Here is a 15296-nt window from a genome sequence, read left to right as displayed (position 1 = left end):
TGCCCATGCCTTTATTTTCTTAGCTATTTTTATTTCATGAAGGCTGTTTTTGATTTGACAGAAAGTTGAGGGAAGGCTGTTAAGAACTTTCCCTCAACGTTCAGTTTCCCTAAAGAACTAATATCACCCAGTCAAATGGAGAAGCATCTCCACCCCTAAAATATTTCAAAAGGCCTCTCCAAAATGGGCCTTTAGTTGGTTCAGAACATGGTCCTGAAAATTCAGTATGCTTACAGCCTGCCTTGTAGACAGCCATATCAGGGATGATGATGGACACAATCACATTTGCAATACTCTATTTGGTTGTTCATTAAGTCCTTTAGAAGGGTCCAGATATCACGGAGTTGTCAAAATTTCCTCAACTTAACCAATTAGATCGACATAAAAACAGCTTTCAAAAAGTCCACCAACATACAATCATTATCTAAACCTAGATCCTTCATGAGCCAGCATGCTATTGTTTCCGACCCCTTCCTTTCTTTGTTGGCTGTGCTTCTGACTGCTCTTTTCCTGATACTTCTGATATATCCACTGCAGAGGCATTTGATTTTAGAAAGGTTCAATGTCATGAAATAATAAAATTCCACTAAAATCAGAATTTGAAATATCTAAGCGACATAGAGAATGCTGATATAGAGTAGGTTAACAGAAGCAAATGGAAGAACATTGTAAGCCAAGAACTGCTCAGTTGCTTATAAATATAGGTATAAATTACAATTATCTAACAATAAATATGATGGGAGAGAGAAATACCATCAGGACCCCGGGCCATTAGGGTAAAGAATATATTGTTGAGTTTCTCCATCTTCCTAGCATCCTGTGCCTGATCTGTCTTAAACTTGAGACACTGAAAGTACGTAGAACACTCAATAAGCAATCCGAAAATATATCACATCTAGCAAAAAACAAAACATCTTACAGCTATGATGGTTTAGTCTCAATTGTAGTCATCTACAGCTATAGTGGAAAATATCATGGTTAGAGTGGTTGATTGGCTAAAAATACTAGATTGCATTACTCCTTTCACTTTGGATGACATTGTAAAAGGGTGACACTGGGTGGCAAAATCATCTACATCTAGATCTATACCCTCAATGGAGTGGAGGCTACCAAGCAACAATTAAATTCCAATAGATGCAGCATGGGAAATTTAGGTTTGGTTGGAATTGGAGTGTTTAGAAATGGTTGTGAAGAAATAATAACCATGTTTTCTGGACCACCAGGAGTTCGGAACTCAGTAAGGGCTGAACTATTGGATGTCCTTCAAGTCAAGGCCTAAGGCTGAATAGGGATTGGTTTTAGCAATATAGAGGTGGAAGGTGGTTCCAAGATGGGTGGGTTGGCAAAATAGTACTAGCCAAGCTCCTTGGCAATATAAGCACTAATGAGGGAAGCTGAAGCTGATGGGAGAGGTGGGGACTAGCTTCAAGTTGGCTATATAGATCAGCAAACAGCTTGAACAAGTTTAGGGGGTTCAATGTAATAAGGGATGAAACTGTATTGGGTTAGGCAGCAGATGCTAGAATAACACTAACATGGTTTCCTAATTGTAAGCTTGTAAATTGAATCCTCCCTAATTGTAAGCTTGTACACTATTTTTTGCTTAAATCAATGAAGTTGCATGTTTACACATTAAAATGAAAAATTGCGGTCATCAAAGCCAGAACAGATTTCCTAATAACATAATGCGCAACCACACTCCAGACTAGTATACTAAATCCTCCCTAATGCGATGCTAATCATGCTATTCAAAAATAAAAAAGATATCAATCTTTATTAAATGATAGAAAAATGAATTATCTACAAGATATCTTGCATCCCCAACTATAGGCTAGAAATATTTGTGAATGAAATTCTTTTGCTTGCTAATAGAAAATTGGTTTCTATTCTTAAAACTGTATGTATCTACAGTCATAATTCCTTGCATTTTGGTCGGCCATAACTCCCTCAAATGCTGACATCTTTGCAGCCCATTCCTGTGATGAACCAATTAGATTAAACAACAGAAATCAATTATTATGAAGACCTAAACCATATCCTTTAAAATTAAGACCAAATTCATGGGCTTGGACACATGATGACATGGGATAAGAAGAAAGTAGTATTCATGACACAAAAAGGCAAATTATCATGTTAATAACAGGCATGTTTTCTGACTTTGGGGCATCTAATTCCTAACCTGTGTATGATGCTATTGGAAAGACAGCAATATATGGCTAGAAATATCATGTATATTGTCATGATTCCATGTATTTTGGGTAGTAGCAAATCCATCAAATGCTGACCTCTTTGCAGTCCATAACTATGCTGCAACAATCAGCTTGAACACAAGAATCAATTATTACAGGGACCTAAATTATAACCTTACAAATTGAGAGCAAGGTCATGGAGTTGGACACTTGATGATGTGGGACAAGAAGATATTGGCATTTGTATCATGAAAAGCTGATATCATGTTAATAATGAGCTTATATTTATAGTTAATAGAAAATTAATTCATAATCTACTTGAAGCTGAAGTGGAGGACCATCTCAAGTCTAGCACTCATCTAGCAGATAGCGAAATTAAACTTCTCCTTTCAGCTATATTTTAGCATAATTGAAAAGGCTGTTCAATTACTACCCAACAAGCTCAATTTGTAGTGATTTGGACATAAATTTAGCAACTTACTGCTGACATGAAAACCGATCACAAGTGTTTGTGATCGGTTGATTTTTGGCAAGTATTAGCTCTAAACCAATTTTCCTTTTAATAATTTGTGTCAAACTTGCAATTGATTAAAAACTTATTTTTAGAAAGTTTTCTGGGAGTTCTACTTATTTTTGAAGTCATTCCATCTAGGAATGACATGATGGTTATGAGTCTTCTAATTATGTATGTATGTATAATATATATTCATAATACTATTGTAAGAGAAGGATTATGGGATTTACAATAAATTTTGGCCTTCAGCTTCTTTTTTTTTTTTTTTGATCAATAACTGTGAATTGAATTGAATTAAAAATATGAGAAATTACAAAGAAAAGAGGCTAAACCATCTTAGCTCCCGAGTACAACCATTGAACACCAAAAGACAATTACAAAACAGCCCAAAATATAGAGTTTCTGTTCACCCTTGCCTAGCTAGACCATCTGCCGGTGAGTTTCCGCTTCTCTTTACCCATTTGTACTGAATTTCAGTGTCCTTAGTCAGCCACTTAAATTTTCTCTTTTCATTGCTGTAATTCCATATCCTAGAGTTATCCTCTTTTAACCAGTTCACCACAACTTAGAGTCTCATTCTATGATCAGCTTATTAAAATGCATATCCTTGACTCTTTGTACCCCTTCAAGAGCTGCAAGTATCTCAGCCCTCAAGGAATCTCCCGCCCCTATTGGTCCAGAGACCATAGCTAACAGATTCCCTTGTTCATCTCTTATTGCTCCCCCTATTCCGGATGGCCCTGGATTACCCATACTGCTGCCATCAAAATTCAGTTTAATAAAGCCATGAGGTGGAGGAATCCAACAAGAGTTTGATGCCTTCTTAGCTGGAGTTAATTCTGCAATCTCACTTCCAGTTTCTTAGCATCTCATCGACTGAGAACAATGCCAAAGTTTTCAACCAAGTATCACCCTAATATGGATGATCTCCAATATTACTTCCAAGCTTCTCTCTTTTTCTGAGAAGATCCATGAGTTTCTCTCCTCCCAAACAGTCCAGCAAATTGCAGCCCTCATACATCTCCACATAATCTTGGCCCTTTTTGTTGTTGGCCAATTCAGCATGAAAATGAATAAGCTTTGCACATTTAGGGGGGGGATCCACCTGCACCCAAGCAAAGAAGTACACCATTAAACCGACAAGAAATTAGTAAATGGTATGCAAACTCTCCATCAGCTTTACAGAGAGCACACCAGTGAGGACACAAACAACTATTGGGTCTTTTTCTTTGAAGTAAATCACCCGTATTAACTCTTTCCATAAAGGCTTCCCAACAGAAACTCCCAACCTTTGGAGGTATAGGAAGACACCACACATCTTTAACAGGAAAGGACAAACCCAAAGAAGTAGGTTGTGTTAGGGCTTTAAAGAAAGAGGCACATGTGAATGAACCCGAGGGGGTGAGTGTCCAGATTCTACTATCTGTCTTTGTTGGCTCTAGGAATACCCCTTCAAGGATGGATAACAAGGATAAAATACAATCAAACTCTGTGTCCCCGATTTATCTTCTCAAGCCCAAGTTCTAGCTAAACCCCAAATCTGAGTAAGAAGGTACAAGGAAGGAGGAAACTGGTTCATTTTTAAATGTGGAAAGAGCAAAAAGACTCGGGAATTGGTCCTTTAAAGAGGAATCCCCAATCCAAATATGTTCCCAAAAATTGATGAGATTGCCTAAGTGCAAGTCATACTTGATCCATGGAGAAAACAATGTTAAAATAGCTCGGATAGCTTTCCAAGGCGTTGCTCTTGTAGTCCTTGCCAGAATCCCATCCATTGTCTGCAACCCCATGAATACTATCCACTATCTTCACCCAAAGTTTATCCTTTTCCAATGAAAATCTCCACAACCATTTCCCTAGAAGTGCCAAATTCCTATACCTTATGTTCCCAATACCCAAGCCTCCCTCCCTCTTACTCCTACAAACCATCTCCCATCTAACCCTATGGTCCTTCTTCTCCTCTCCCGGCTCCCAGAGAAAGTCTCTCATTTGTTTTTCTAGTCCGCCAGCCACCCTAACTGGAATCTTAAACACTGATAAAAAATAGACAGGAAGGTTAGCTAATGTAGACCTGATTAAAGTGATTCTCCCACCAAGAGACAAATAATTCTTCTTCCAAGTTGCTAGTCTCTTCTCAAACCTCTCCACAACCAGAACCCAAAACTCATATTTCTGAGGGTTATCTCCCAATGGCAAACCGAGGTAGTTTAAAAGCCAATTAGATACTACGCACTCCAAAATGTTTGCACACTCAGATGTCTCCCCCTCCCCCATATTGACTCTGACTATACAACTCTTCTCAAAATTCACCTTAAGGTTTGACATTTGCTCAAAGAGCTTTATAGTGAGCTTCAGGTTTCTAATCTATTAAGATTCCCTCCTTCACAAAAGAGTATTGTGTCATCTACAAACTACAAATGTGTGAGTGGCACATTCTCCCTTCCAACTCTTCAACCTCTTATTAAGTCCCTAGAATCTGCTTTAGAAATTAGTCTCCCTAAAACTTTTGCAACCATCGTAAATAAAAAAGGGGAAAGGGGATCTCCTTGTTTTATCCCTCTCAAAGCTTGAAAGAAATCTACCACTGTCCCATTTACCAATATGGAATAATGGCATTTACTGATGCAGCCCATCACCCACTTACACCAACTGTCTCCGAACCCAAAGTTGACCATCACCTCCATCAGGAAAGACCAATCCACCATGTTGTAAGCCTTTTCTAGATCCAATTTGCATACCACCCCTTTTTTCTTGGATCTCTTGAACTCCTCCAAACTCTCATTTGCTATAAGTATCTGATCCGTTATCTGCCTCCCCTTCACAAAAGCTCCTTGGTTGTCTGCTATGATTGTTGGGAGCACTTTCCTAATTCTAATGGACAGCACCTTAGTGATGACCTTATAGAGGATGTTAACTAGGCTGATCGGCCTATAATCCCTCAGGTGATTTGTGTTCCTTTTCTTGGGAACCAAGGCAATGAATGTGGAATTCAGCCCCAGGTTAATCACACCTCTAGAATGAAATTCCTCAAACACTAGCCTTAGGTCCTCTTTTAGAATCTCCCAACAATCCTGGTAGAAAGCCATTGTAAAACCATCAGAGCCTAGTGCATTTGATCTATCCAAAGAAACACTGCTTCCTTTATCTCTTCCAATTCAGATTTCCTTTCCAACCATTCCCTATCCTCTAGTTTCAATGTTGGCCATTCCAACCCCTCAAGCCACACCCTACTGTTTAGGGATCTTCTAAAAATAGACCTAAAGTGATCTGCAAAGGCTCTTGAAATTTCTCTTTGGTTGGAAATTATTGCCCCTTTAGTCTCTAGACTTGAGATATAATTTCTTCTCCTTCTTCCACTTGCCACAGCATGAAAAAACTTGGTAATCCTATCCCCCTCTTTCAGCCACTTACACCTTGACTTTTGTCTCCAACTTATTTCCTCTTGAAGAAGACAGTCCTCCAATTGCTTACGCAATTTCCACCTTTGCTCCTTATCCTCTTCTATAAGACAACCCCTCCTTTCCTTGCTATCCAAGGCTTCAATTTGCGTGGTCACCATTTGCTTCCTTTCCTCCAATCTCCCAAACTCTAAGAGATTCCACTCCTTGATTCTACCTTTCAGATATTGGAGCTTTTTATGAAACCGCATTCCACTCCATTTCACTATTGGATTGCTCTCTAACCACCACTCTTTGACTTTCTTAATGAAACCCGGCTGTCCTAACCACATGTTTTCAAACCTAAAAGGTGTGGGACCTGCATTTCTCACCTCCTCCTTACAAATTACAATAGGCCAATGGTCGGATGTTACCCTTGGAAGTGCTCTAGAGTTCAAGTTCCCCCAATGTTCTTCCTAGTCATTTGAAAACAAGAATCTGTCCAGCTTGGAACAAATCGGGTTGACTTGAAGATTGGACCAAGTATAACAAATATGGGACAATGGGTCTCCTTAAGTTCGTAGGCATCCACAAATTGATTAAATTTTCTCATACTCATGGTTGATTTCTGCCTAGGACTATTTGTTCCAAGAATCTGATTACATTGAAGTCACCTCCTAAACACCAAGGCCCTTCCCACAATCCTCTTATATCAGCCAGTTCTTCCCATAACTGCCTCCTCTCTCTATAGTCATTCGGTCCATATACATTGGTTAACACCCATTCAAACCCATCCTCCATCTGTCTAAACTTCAAGGAGACTGAATATTGGCCTATCAATTCTTCCTTACCTACAAGAACTTCATTCTTCCACATTGTCACAACACCCCTTGCAGATCCCCATGAAGGTAGAGCCGCCCAATTAATCCCCCTACCTCTCCATACACTCCTTACCCACCTAATGTCAAAATATGCTCTTTTGGTTTCCTGCAACAGTACTGCATCTGGGTCTATTTTCTTGATGGCCTCTTTTATTATTGCTCTCTTCCTAGCACTTCCTAACCCTCTAACATTCCAGCTTATGATCTTCACCTATCTTTGTTCTTGACCCCTTACTCCTCTTACCCTCACTTATTCCCTTTCCTCCTTTCCCCTTCAACCTTTCAACTTCACTCAATTTTTTCCTTTTAACCTTAGTTTCTTCTCTCTTTTTTTTTTTGTAAAAACATTTTTAGGTCATTTGGATCTTTCAATTTACACCCCAACTTCTGTACAAATGCTGCCACAGAATCCTCACTAGTCAAATCTCTTTCATCTGACTTTCTATTTCTCTCTTCTTGTTCTATTTCCCCACCTTTGTCTCCTACCTCCTCAATACCTTCTATTCTAGCTTCCTCTGCCCCTTCCTTCTATAGATTATTTTCCACTCCTTCATTCTTTTACTTCAGTTGGCCTTCAGCTTCTTTCTCGTTTGGCATTAATGTTTAACCAACTTGGTGAGATGCCTAGAAATTCTTGCTAATATCCACCCATCATCTTGGGCAGGGAAGCATGAGAAGGTTCAAGTCCGATAATAGCCACTTTGTGCAAAAACAAAAAAAGTGTAAGTCCATATCTAATTCACCCCTCCAACAGAGATCCAAGATTAACATTGAGTAATGGCCCCATTAGGTGGCAAATGCAAGCTACATGGAATTGGGGAGAATGTAGGCAATTGTTTATATATGTACTTAGAATTATCGTCCACAATTACAAAATTAACCTCATATAACTTTAAGGCTTAAGTATTATGGGTAAGTGGATAGCGTTGCAGACTCATGGAGATTCTAGGAGGGCCGCTTGACTTAATATACTAGTATAAATATATGGTGGATGGTTGTGTTACCTTTATTTTTCTATTTCTTAATTTATTTGTATTTTATTTCTCAACATTGGTTGTGCTGGAATTCAGCCTAGATGGTTAGACCATTTGACAAGAAAAAGAGGTTGATGCCTGGGCTGGGTCTTGTGAGTGGTAACATTGGAAGAAATTAAAGCCTTGATTACTAAACATGCTAGATCATCCAGTGATGGTAAGCCACTCATCAAGCAATCAGTTGACTCACCCACCCTTCATGTGCATGAGATTGGGATGTTATCTGCCACTCCAAACTGTGTGCCAAGAATAAGATTATGGAATTTAAGTTAAAACCCCTGAATTCCATAGAGCCCACCGTCAATAATGTATGGATATTTGATGATTGATTGGCTATTTTAAAATGTCTGGACAGAATCATGAATATTATCAAGATTTTGGTCAATAATATATCAGATTCTAAAATTTTTGTCATTTAATTATTCTTAAGAACTCTAAATTAGAAAAACTAAGACAAGGTGGCTGTGTGTATTAACAAATATATATCACGAGTTCCATGGACCCATAGCTAGTTGAAGGCAGAGAGACAGATTAATTCCTTGAGAATAATATTATCTGAACTCAACCACTTAGAGTCAAGAGTTTTAGATTCAGGTGAACACTTCAAAAACCTCCAAGATGATATCTAAATCTAAAGTGGGCTGTTCTAGAAATATATTGGCAACACTATGTTTTTCTGTTGAGCTTTGCACAAGCATATAGAGTACCTAAGATGCATTTTAATATACTTTGAAGTATTATGTAGCTTAAAAATATATACCAATAAATGGGGAGTATTTGCAGGGGAAATTGGTACATTATCTTTGCTAAACTTCATTATTGAAAGATTTGGAGTTAGCTAGATGGAAAATGGTTTGTAAATGGAAGGAAGGAGGACTCTGCTTATGCACTATAATAATGAAGAACAAAGCTATTCTCAATAAATGGCATTGATGCTTTGGAAGGAGGTCAGCCAATGGAGAAAAACTACCTAAAGAAATTATTGCTCCAACTAGGTTGCCTAGGCATTTAAGGAAATAGTTCTCACTTATAGCATCAGTGCGTGGAAGGGCATTTAAAAGTTACTAGAAGACTTCAAGAAACTAATAATTTTGAAGGCAACTTAAAAAACATTAGCATGATATTCAGTGTGACGACAAACCTGTAGACTCTTTTACTTCCATCATCCTGCTGGCAGGTTATCAGGAAGTGGTTATTAGAACTTATTGTGATTAAGTAGTGGAGGATGTAACGTGAATTCTAAGGTTGAGAAGAAATATTAGTGATTGGGAATAAGATTCTGCTGCTATGTTTGTCATCCCCACCTCAGCTACATTTGCCTTTTGTCTTCAAGAGAGAGTAAAGTTATTTATTACTTGATCCTAATTATATCTACCTTTTGAAGTTATTTTCCCTATATGTTGATCAAGACAGGAGTTAACTTGCCACCTCCTTGATAGGGGAAAGAAGGGTCCTTTAAAGTTGATTCAACATGACCATCTTTACTCTCTTCAATATGGTGGTTAACCTAGCCTCAGTGGTTCCAAAATGTGCATCAATGCCATTAGGTCAAGCATTAAAGCTGGCACATTTACCATCAAAATTGAATGATTGTGGTTTAGGCCCCCTACTTCTGTCTCTTTCACTATAATACCAAATTTGGTGGATTGAGTCTGTTCGTTCCATGGCTTCCTTCTTTATCTGGGAGGTGGTTAGTGAAAGGATAGATACCCGTGACAACATTCAAATGAAAAGAAGTTGCAACCTTTATATCTCCCCTCATGTATGTGTTATGTGCTTTAAGATGGGGAATCAATTGGCCACCTCCTCATCAATTGTCCTGTAGCTTGCAGGCTTTGGCAATTATCCTTCATGCAGCAGCTATCTGTGGGACAATAGGGTAATTGATTTTATTTTGCAATGGGCAAGTTGCCATTTAGGAAGGAGAGACAAAATCTTTTGGAGAGTATTTCCTCACACTGTCATGCAGTGTATTTGGGAGGAACAAAATAAAATAATTTTCAATAATCAGTCTTCCTCATGTGGATAATAGCAAATAGAATGTTTTGCATCTTTCTTCCTCTTGGATTCTGTCCAGCCCTCAATTTAGAGGCATCAGCTCTGATCAGCTGAGCAGAAATTTTGTTTAGTTGCTGCACACTTCTAGGGTGGACCCTCAGCCTCATCTCTCCTTTGATCCATAGCCTGCTTGTGACTTCTGTTTGAAATTTGATGGTAGCTGTAGAGGCAGTAATGGCAGTCAGGAACATGCTGGAATTGGGCCCATATTTTAGATGCTAATGATAATCTGCTCTGGGGTTTTCACTGGTCCTATAGGTGAGGCCGATGTTTCTGAAGCAGAAGTTAGAGACCTTCTGATGGGTTTAAGGGCTGCAAGATCAATCCAAGCCAGACATCTGCAGATTCAGGGTAAATTAAGAAATGTTATTAACTGGGCTGCAAGGAATGAGGGTTATCCTTGGAACTTGATCATTTTCTGAATGAGATCCAGAAGATATCAGCAGAGTTGGGTAGTTTTTATCAATATTTTAAAACGCAGAGGCGTGACACGAGGCGTTCCACTACCTAGAGGCGTGAGGCATAGTTCAGAACATAAGAGGTGTAAGCCTCCCGAACACAAAGAGGCATAAGCCTACTTAAGAGGAGGGGGGTCGAAAGTTTTTTTCTTTTCTTTTCTTTTCTTTCTTTTTCTTTTCTTTTCTTTTCTTTCTTTTTCTTTCCTTTCCTTTTTTTCCTTTTTCTTTGTTCTTTTCTATCTTTTTACATGGGGTGTGCATGAGGCACATGAGGCATATGCCTCTAGCACGCCTCATGAAAAAAGCGTATGAGGCATACGCCTCAGAGGTGTCAGCACCTCTGGCATACGCCTCCCATGCCTTTTAAAACACTGGTTTTTATAGGTAGACTCCAAGGGCTTTTAACTTTGTGCCTGATTCTCCTGCAAAATCAGGGGTGGAAAGGATTTCTTTTTTCTTTTGTATAGTGCAAATACTCTTCTAATGTAAGTTCTATTGGTCTTATGCTTTTTTGTACATCCTTCGTGTACATGCCCCCCCCCCCTTTTTTGCTCTTCAATTAAAGTTACCATTGATGTTGCATGAGGTGAGTGGAAGATACGTACATAAGGTCAATGGAAGAGACTGAACATAATCCATTCATCCATGCAAAAAAATCATGCCAAGAGTAGAAATGCTGCAAAAGACATGGCCAAGTAGGTGTTTGGAACCATGGGCGTTTATTTTTATAAATTCTCCACATCAGCACCAAGTAAGCATGGTGGTTTTAACACCAACCTTTTCTGTTTGGTTGGGCTGTTTATAAAAATAAACACCTACTTTAAACACTTTGGTTTATGTGGGAGCTAGCATTGCAAGAAACATTATTTTGCTTATTCTTGCAATGGTGTTACTGTTTTTACCTTTTTGTCTATGTGGTGCCTAACTGGCTTGAACAAATGATAAAAAATGTGCACATAATCCAATATCACTTTAATGATTATCAAGGCAAAAACATTTCATGAAAAAACACCCTCTAAATGACATTCAGTAAATTTGGAGCAACAATAGCATATTGAGGGGCCATTCAATCACAATAATGAAAAAGATGAAATAGACACCACACAATGTATCAAGATTTTATCAGATCATAATATTAGCACAACACAATAAAGAATGAAATTTTAAAGCAATTAAGTCAACAAGAATAATTGGTATAACACCCTCCAACAGAGTCAGAAACATTCACCACCTCAAGACATCTAGTTCAATTCATATAATCTATAGACACAAGAATCTACTAAAAGAAAACATAGTGCTAACCTATTACTATTACAGTGAAAATAAAATTTTACTCATTTAGAACTCTTGATACATTTTACTTACCACATTTTAAAAATGTGAACCCTATGAATTAGAATCGAACTATTTTCCTTTTAACACTTATTCACATTTTCTAAACCACCACTGAGACTATCCTGAAAATAAGATCAACACTTGAGCAGAATGCAGAAAAGGTTACCAGCTCAATTAATATGAGAAATTCCTGGCCTTCTATCAATAGATGACCCTTTCTTGTGGGGTGAGTAATAGATGTCTCATTCTAAGTTTGTTGTTGCCAACACGATGGTCTTCACATCATGCTGCCAATCATGGGTTGTTGGCTTGGACCACTTGCATCAGGTACTGTGCCCAAGTGAACCAGGTCATTATAACTTCCTAGCTATAGTGTTTCAAGTCATGAAAGTTGAAAAGTCAAATTGGTTATGATGCAGTACAAATATAATCTGCATGTCATTTTGCAGTGATAGATTGAACCCTAAAAGTAGTTCCATGAAAATGCATCTCAAATGTGTGAGTAGTGACCATTTAAATCAGAATTACAAATAAAATTTCCCAAATTATGCATAAGATTTATTGACTTAATCTGAGAAATATGAAAATTACAATGGAAATGAAACCAAATGGGAAAAAAATGAAAGATTCAGAGTAATATTCTCTACAAATGAAAGCAAAAGCTCAATTCTATTCGGATAAAATACCTGAACATAGTTCCTTTGATTGACTACTAAAAATTTCCTCACTTGTAGGTGGAAGCTGTTCCTATAGTATGTATTGGATCAAACATGAAAACAATTGTACTTAGGGCCCATTACTTGGTGTAATTATAAAATCTTGGGCTGTCAAGTGTGAGAACATGAGTTCAAGTCTGAGAGCTTTGTGCAAAAAATGCCAAAGGTTAGGACTGTATCCAGTCTACCCCTCCCAAGACCACCCCAGATAGCTGAAGTGGGTAATGGCCTAATGAAATTGATTGTACTTGGTTCACTTTAAAACTCATTTCCCTGCAATTTCCTTTTTAATTTTCAACTTTTTTGCCTAAATATTTGACTTGTACACAATCTGTAGAAGATAACTTTCTAGGTTCTCAATGGTTTAAAGGAACTTTGCCATAGCCTCTAAAAGACCATAGTCTCTTGAACAGATGTCACTTGAAAAGAAGTTTGATATGCGGCTCAACTCACCCATGTGCCAACTACGTAGGGTTGGCTCAATGGATCATTCCACCATTCTGCTCTATGTAGGGCAAAAGTTCACATTATTTCCTCAGGTCGTTACTAACAAGTTCAATCCACCTTTTTTTGGTTGTGTACTGCTGCTTCCATAGCTCATTTATTGGTCAAAATCAATACTTTTTCACTGGTGCAGTCATTGGTCTTCAATAGGCATGGCTAAACAAAAGTATTGACTTTCTATTATATTGTGCAAGTAAGGCCACTATTGGGTTCCCAAGAATTTCATTGTTCTTATTTCAGTTATGCTAATTGTAAAGATGTGTTATTATTTCCAAGGAATTAAATTTTGGCTTTTCAATGAGTATCGACCTCCACAAAAATGATTTAAAAATAAAAAATAAAAACTGCCAAGATTCCAGACAAATTGCAAAAACAAAAAAAAAAATGCTAGAAAATGTTCGTATTGTGTTTATTTTGTCACTTTCTGTTCCTTTTTTATCTCTTCTCAACCTAATTATTTCCCATTTCTTCTACTTTCATTATCTAAATCTATTTAAGTCTTTCTAATTTCAGTTAGATCCTTAAACATACCAAATTCTTCATTTCAGGGGCAGCTGAAACCAGAAAGAAATGTTGAAATTTTTGGTGAAATTTAAGCTCTAGTAATCTAGTTATTTCTTGAGCGCCCAACATTCCAATAAAAAGCTAACATAGCATGTACATTTCTTTAGCTATATTATATGATCACTTCCTTCCTTTGCCCACCGGTTTCTTTGCCTTGAACTTCTCAACAGTCCTATCTCCCTAAAGGCAGAAGCCGTACAAGTATAATCATCACTGTCCCGACTTTTTGAGGAAACATTTCCTTTGACCACACGTAATTTATTCTGATCTTTGTGTTTGCACAAGTGGATCAAACACATTCATCTCAATCATGAAATTTGGAGACCTCTAAGCTGCCATCTGCCAATGGCAGCGGAGACAAACATAGACTTGGTGAAATCTCCTTCAAAATCCATGTTCTACACCTAAAAGATAAGTTGGTAATTCACGAAGAGGGACAAAACTGGTAGTGTTTAATCATTCAAGCAACTTGTTTTTTTTTTCTTTTTTTTCAATTTAATCGTACTCATTTTTTGTTTGTTATTGCTGTTTGTCCTTTTTACCTCAAAGCATATCTTTCTTTTTAATAATATGAACGCACTACATAAAATGCATAGCAGGAAAAGCCCCTCCCAGTTACAGCAACACAGAAAGAGCTATAATTCCTAGACTTCTACCTAATGCAAACTAACCTAACGACCGACAGACAAAGAAGAACAGAATTAGATATCAAATGGTTATACAGAGGTTATCCTCATTGAGTTTACAGCATCGATTGAAAAAAAAAATGTAGTCACATTCATCAAAAGAGAAGCAAAGGATAAAAAGGGCACTCATTACAATGACTTATAGGCAAAATGGTAACTTGCAGACAGATTTAACCATACAAAGAACACGGAGATCAAATAAATTATAAATATATCCATACCTCTCGATTATCGGTAACTTTGAGGACCAATTTCCCGTCGCAGTGCCTGTATTTCATCACATACCGCGACTATATCCCAAATTTAACACAAAACTGAATCAAGGGAACCATTTAAGAGATAAAAATCTAGAAAAAAATAGTATAGAAGAATTAAAATTAAAATAAGCAAAATATCTCTTCATTAAATTAAAAAAAAAAAAAAATCTTAGGATAACTGTAAGAACGCAGGATACAGATTGGGGATCCGCACGAAACAATTGTATGGATCTCTCCGCGAATTCGTCCCACGAGCTAATGTAAACCATTGACCTAAACAACAAACTCACAGAAAGAGAAAGAGGAACAGTGCGAGACAGAGAGAGAGAAGTGGAGTTTTCAGTCTTCGTATTATTTGGATCTCTCTATGCGTTGTTAATTTTCGCTCCCTGCTGTAAGGCTGTAAGGCTGTAAGAGTAAGAGGGAGGAAATTCTCCTTTTCTGGGGTGAGAATTGGATCGGCCGATCCGGTCCGGACCGTGGGCTTAGATTTTCGATCTTCGGACTGGGCTGAGCCAAAAGGTTTGGCCGTTTGGGCACATCCCTTTACCTTGCATGTGCATAGCATTCCACCCAAATTAAGGTTGTGTACTTACTATTTATTTATCCACCAAAATGAATGCAATTTTTTCATATTCAAATGTTTTCACTTTTTTGTCATTTTATACTTTATTATTAATAAAAATGATTTTGCCATCGGGTCATGGATCAAATGATCGGTTG

General features: G+C 37.7%; 1 protein-coding gene across 1 annotated transcript; it reads right to left on the bottom strand.

The window, feature by feature from the left end:
* Window positions 1-272: 272 nt before the first annotated feature.
* LOC104609538 (signal recognition particle 9 kDa protein) lies at window positions 273-14987 on the bottom strand. Its single transcript, XM_010275873.2, has 4 exons — window positions 14771-14987; window positions 14538-14606; window positions 754-847; window positions 273-531 (listed from the first exon to the last, which is right to left on the bottom strand). Exons 1-4 carry the CDS (start codon window positions 14840-14842, stop codon window positions 455-457), a joined length of 312 nt encoding a protein of 103 aa, XP_010274175.1. The 5' UTR covers window positions 14843-14987; the 3' UTR covers window positions 273-454.
* Between the last annotated feature and the right edge of the window lie 309 nt (window positions 14988-15296).

Source organism: Nelumbo nucifera, chromosome 3 (genome assembly GCF_055504915.1).
Source record: "Nelumbo nucifera cultivar China Antique chromosome 3, China Antique-T2T, whole genome shotgun sequence".
NCBI lineage: Eukaryota > Viridiplantae > Streptophyta > Magnoliopsida > Proteales > Nelumbonaceae > Nelumbo > Nelumbo nucifera.
Note: the sequence above shows the minus strand (reverse complement) of the source record. Positions and strands in the feature narration are given on the sequence as shown.

Excerpts from the sequence above, each read along its gene's own strand:
- LOC104609538 (XM_010275873.2), bottom strand. The coding sequence starts at position 14,842 with ATGGTTTACATTAGCTCGTGGGACGAATTCGCGGAGAGATCCATACAA. Across the intron at positions 848-14,537 it reads AAGTTACCGATAATCGAGAG|TGTCTCAAGTTTAAGACAGA; the intron begins GTATGGATATAT and ends ACGTACTTTCAG. Across the intron at positions 532-753 it reads AATGGCCCGGGGTCCTGATG|TGGATATATCAGAAGTATCA; the intron begins GTATTTCTCTCT and ends ATGCCTCTGCAG.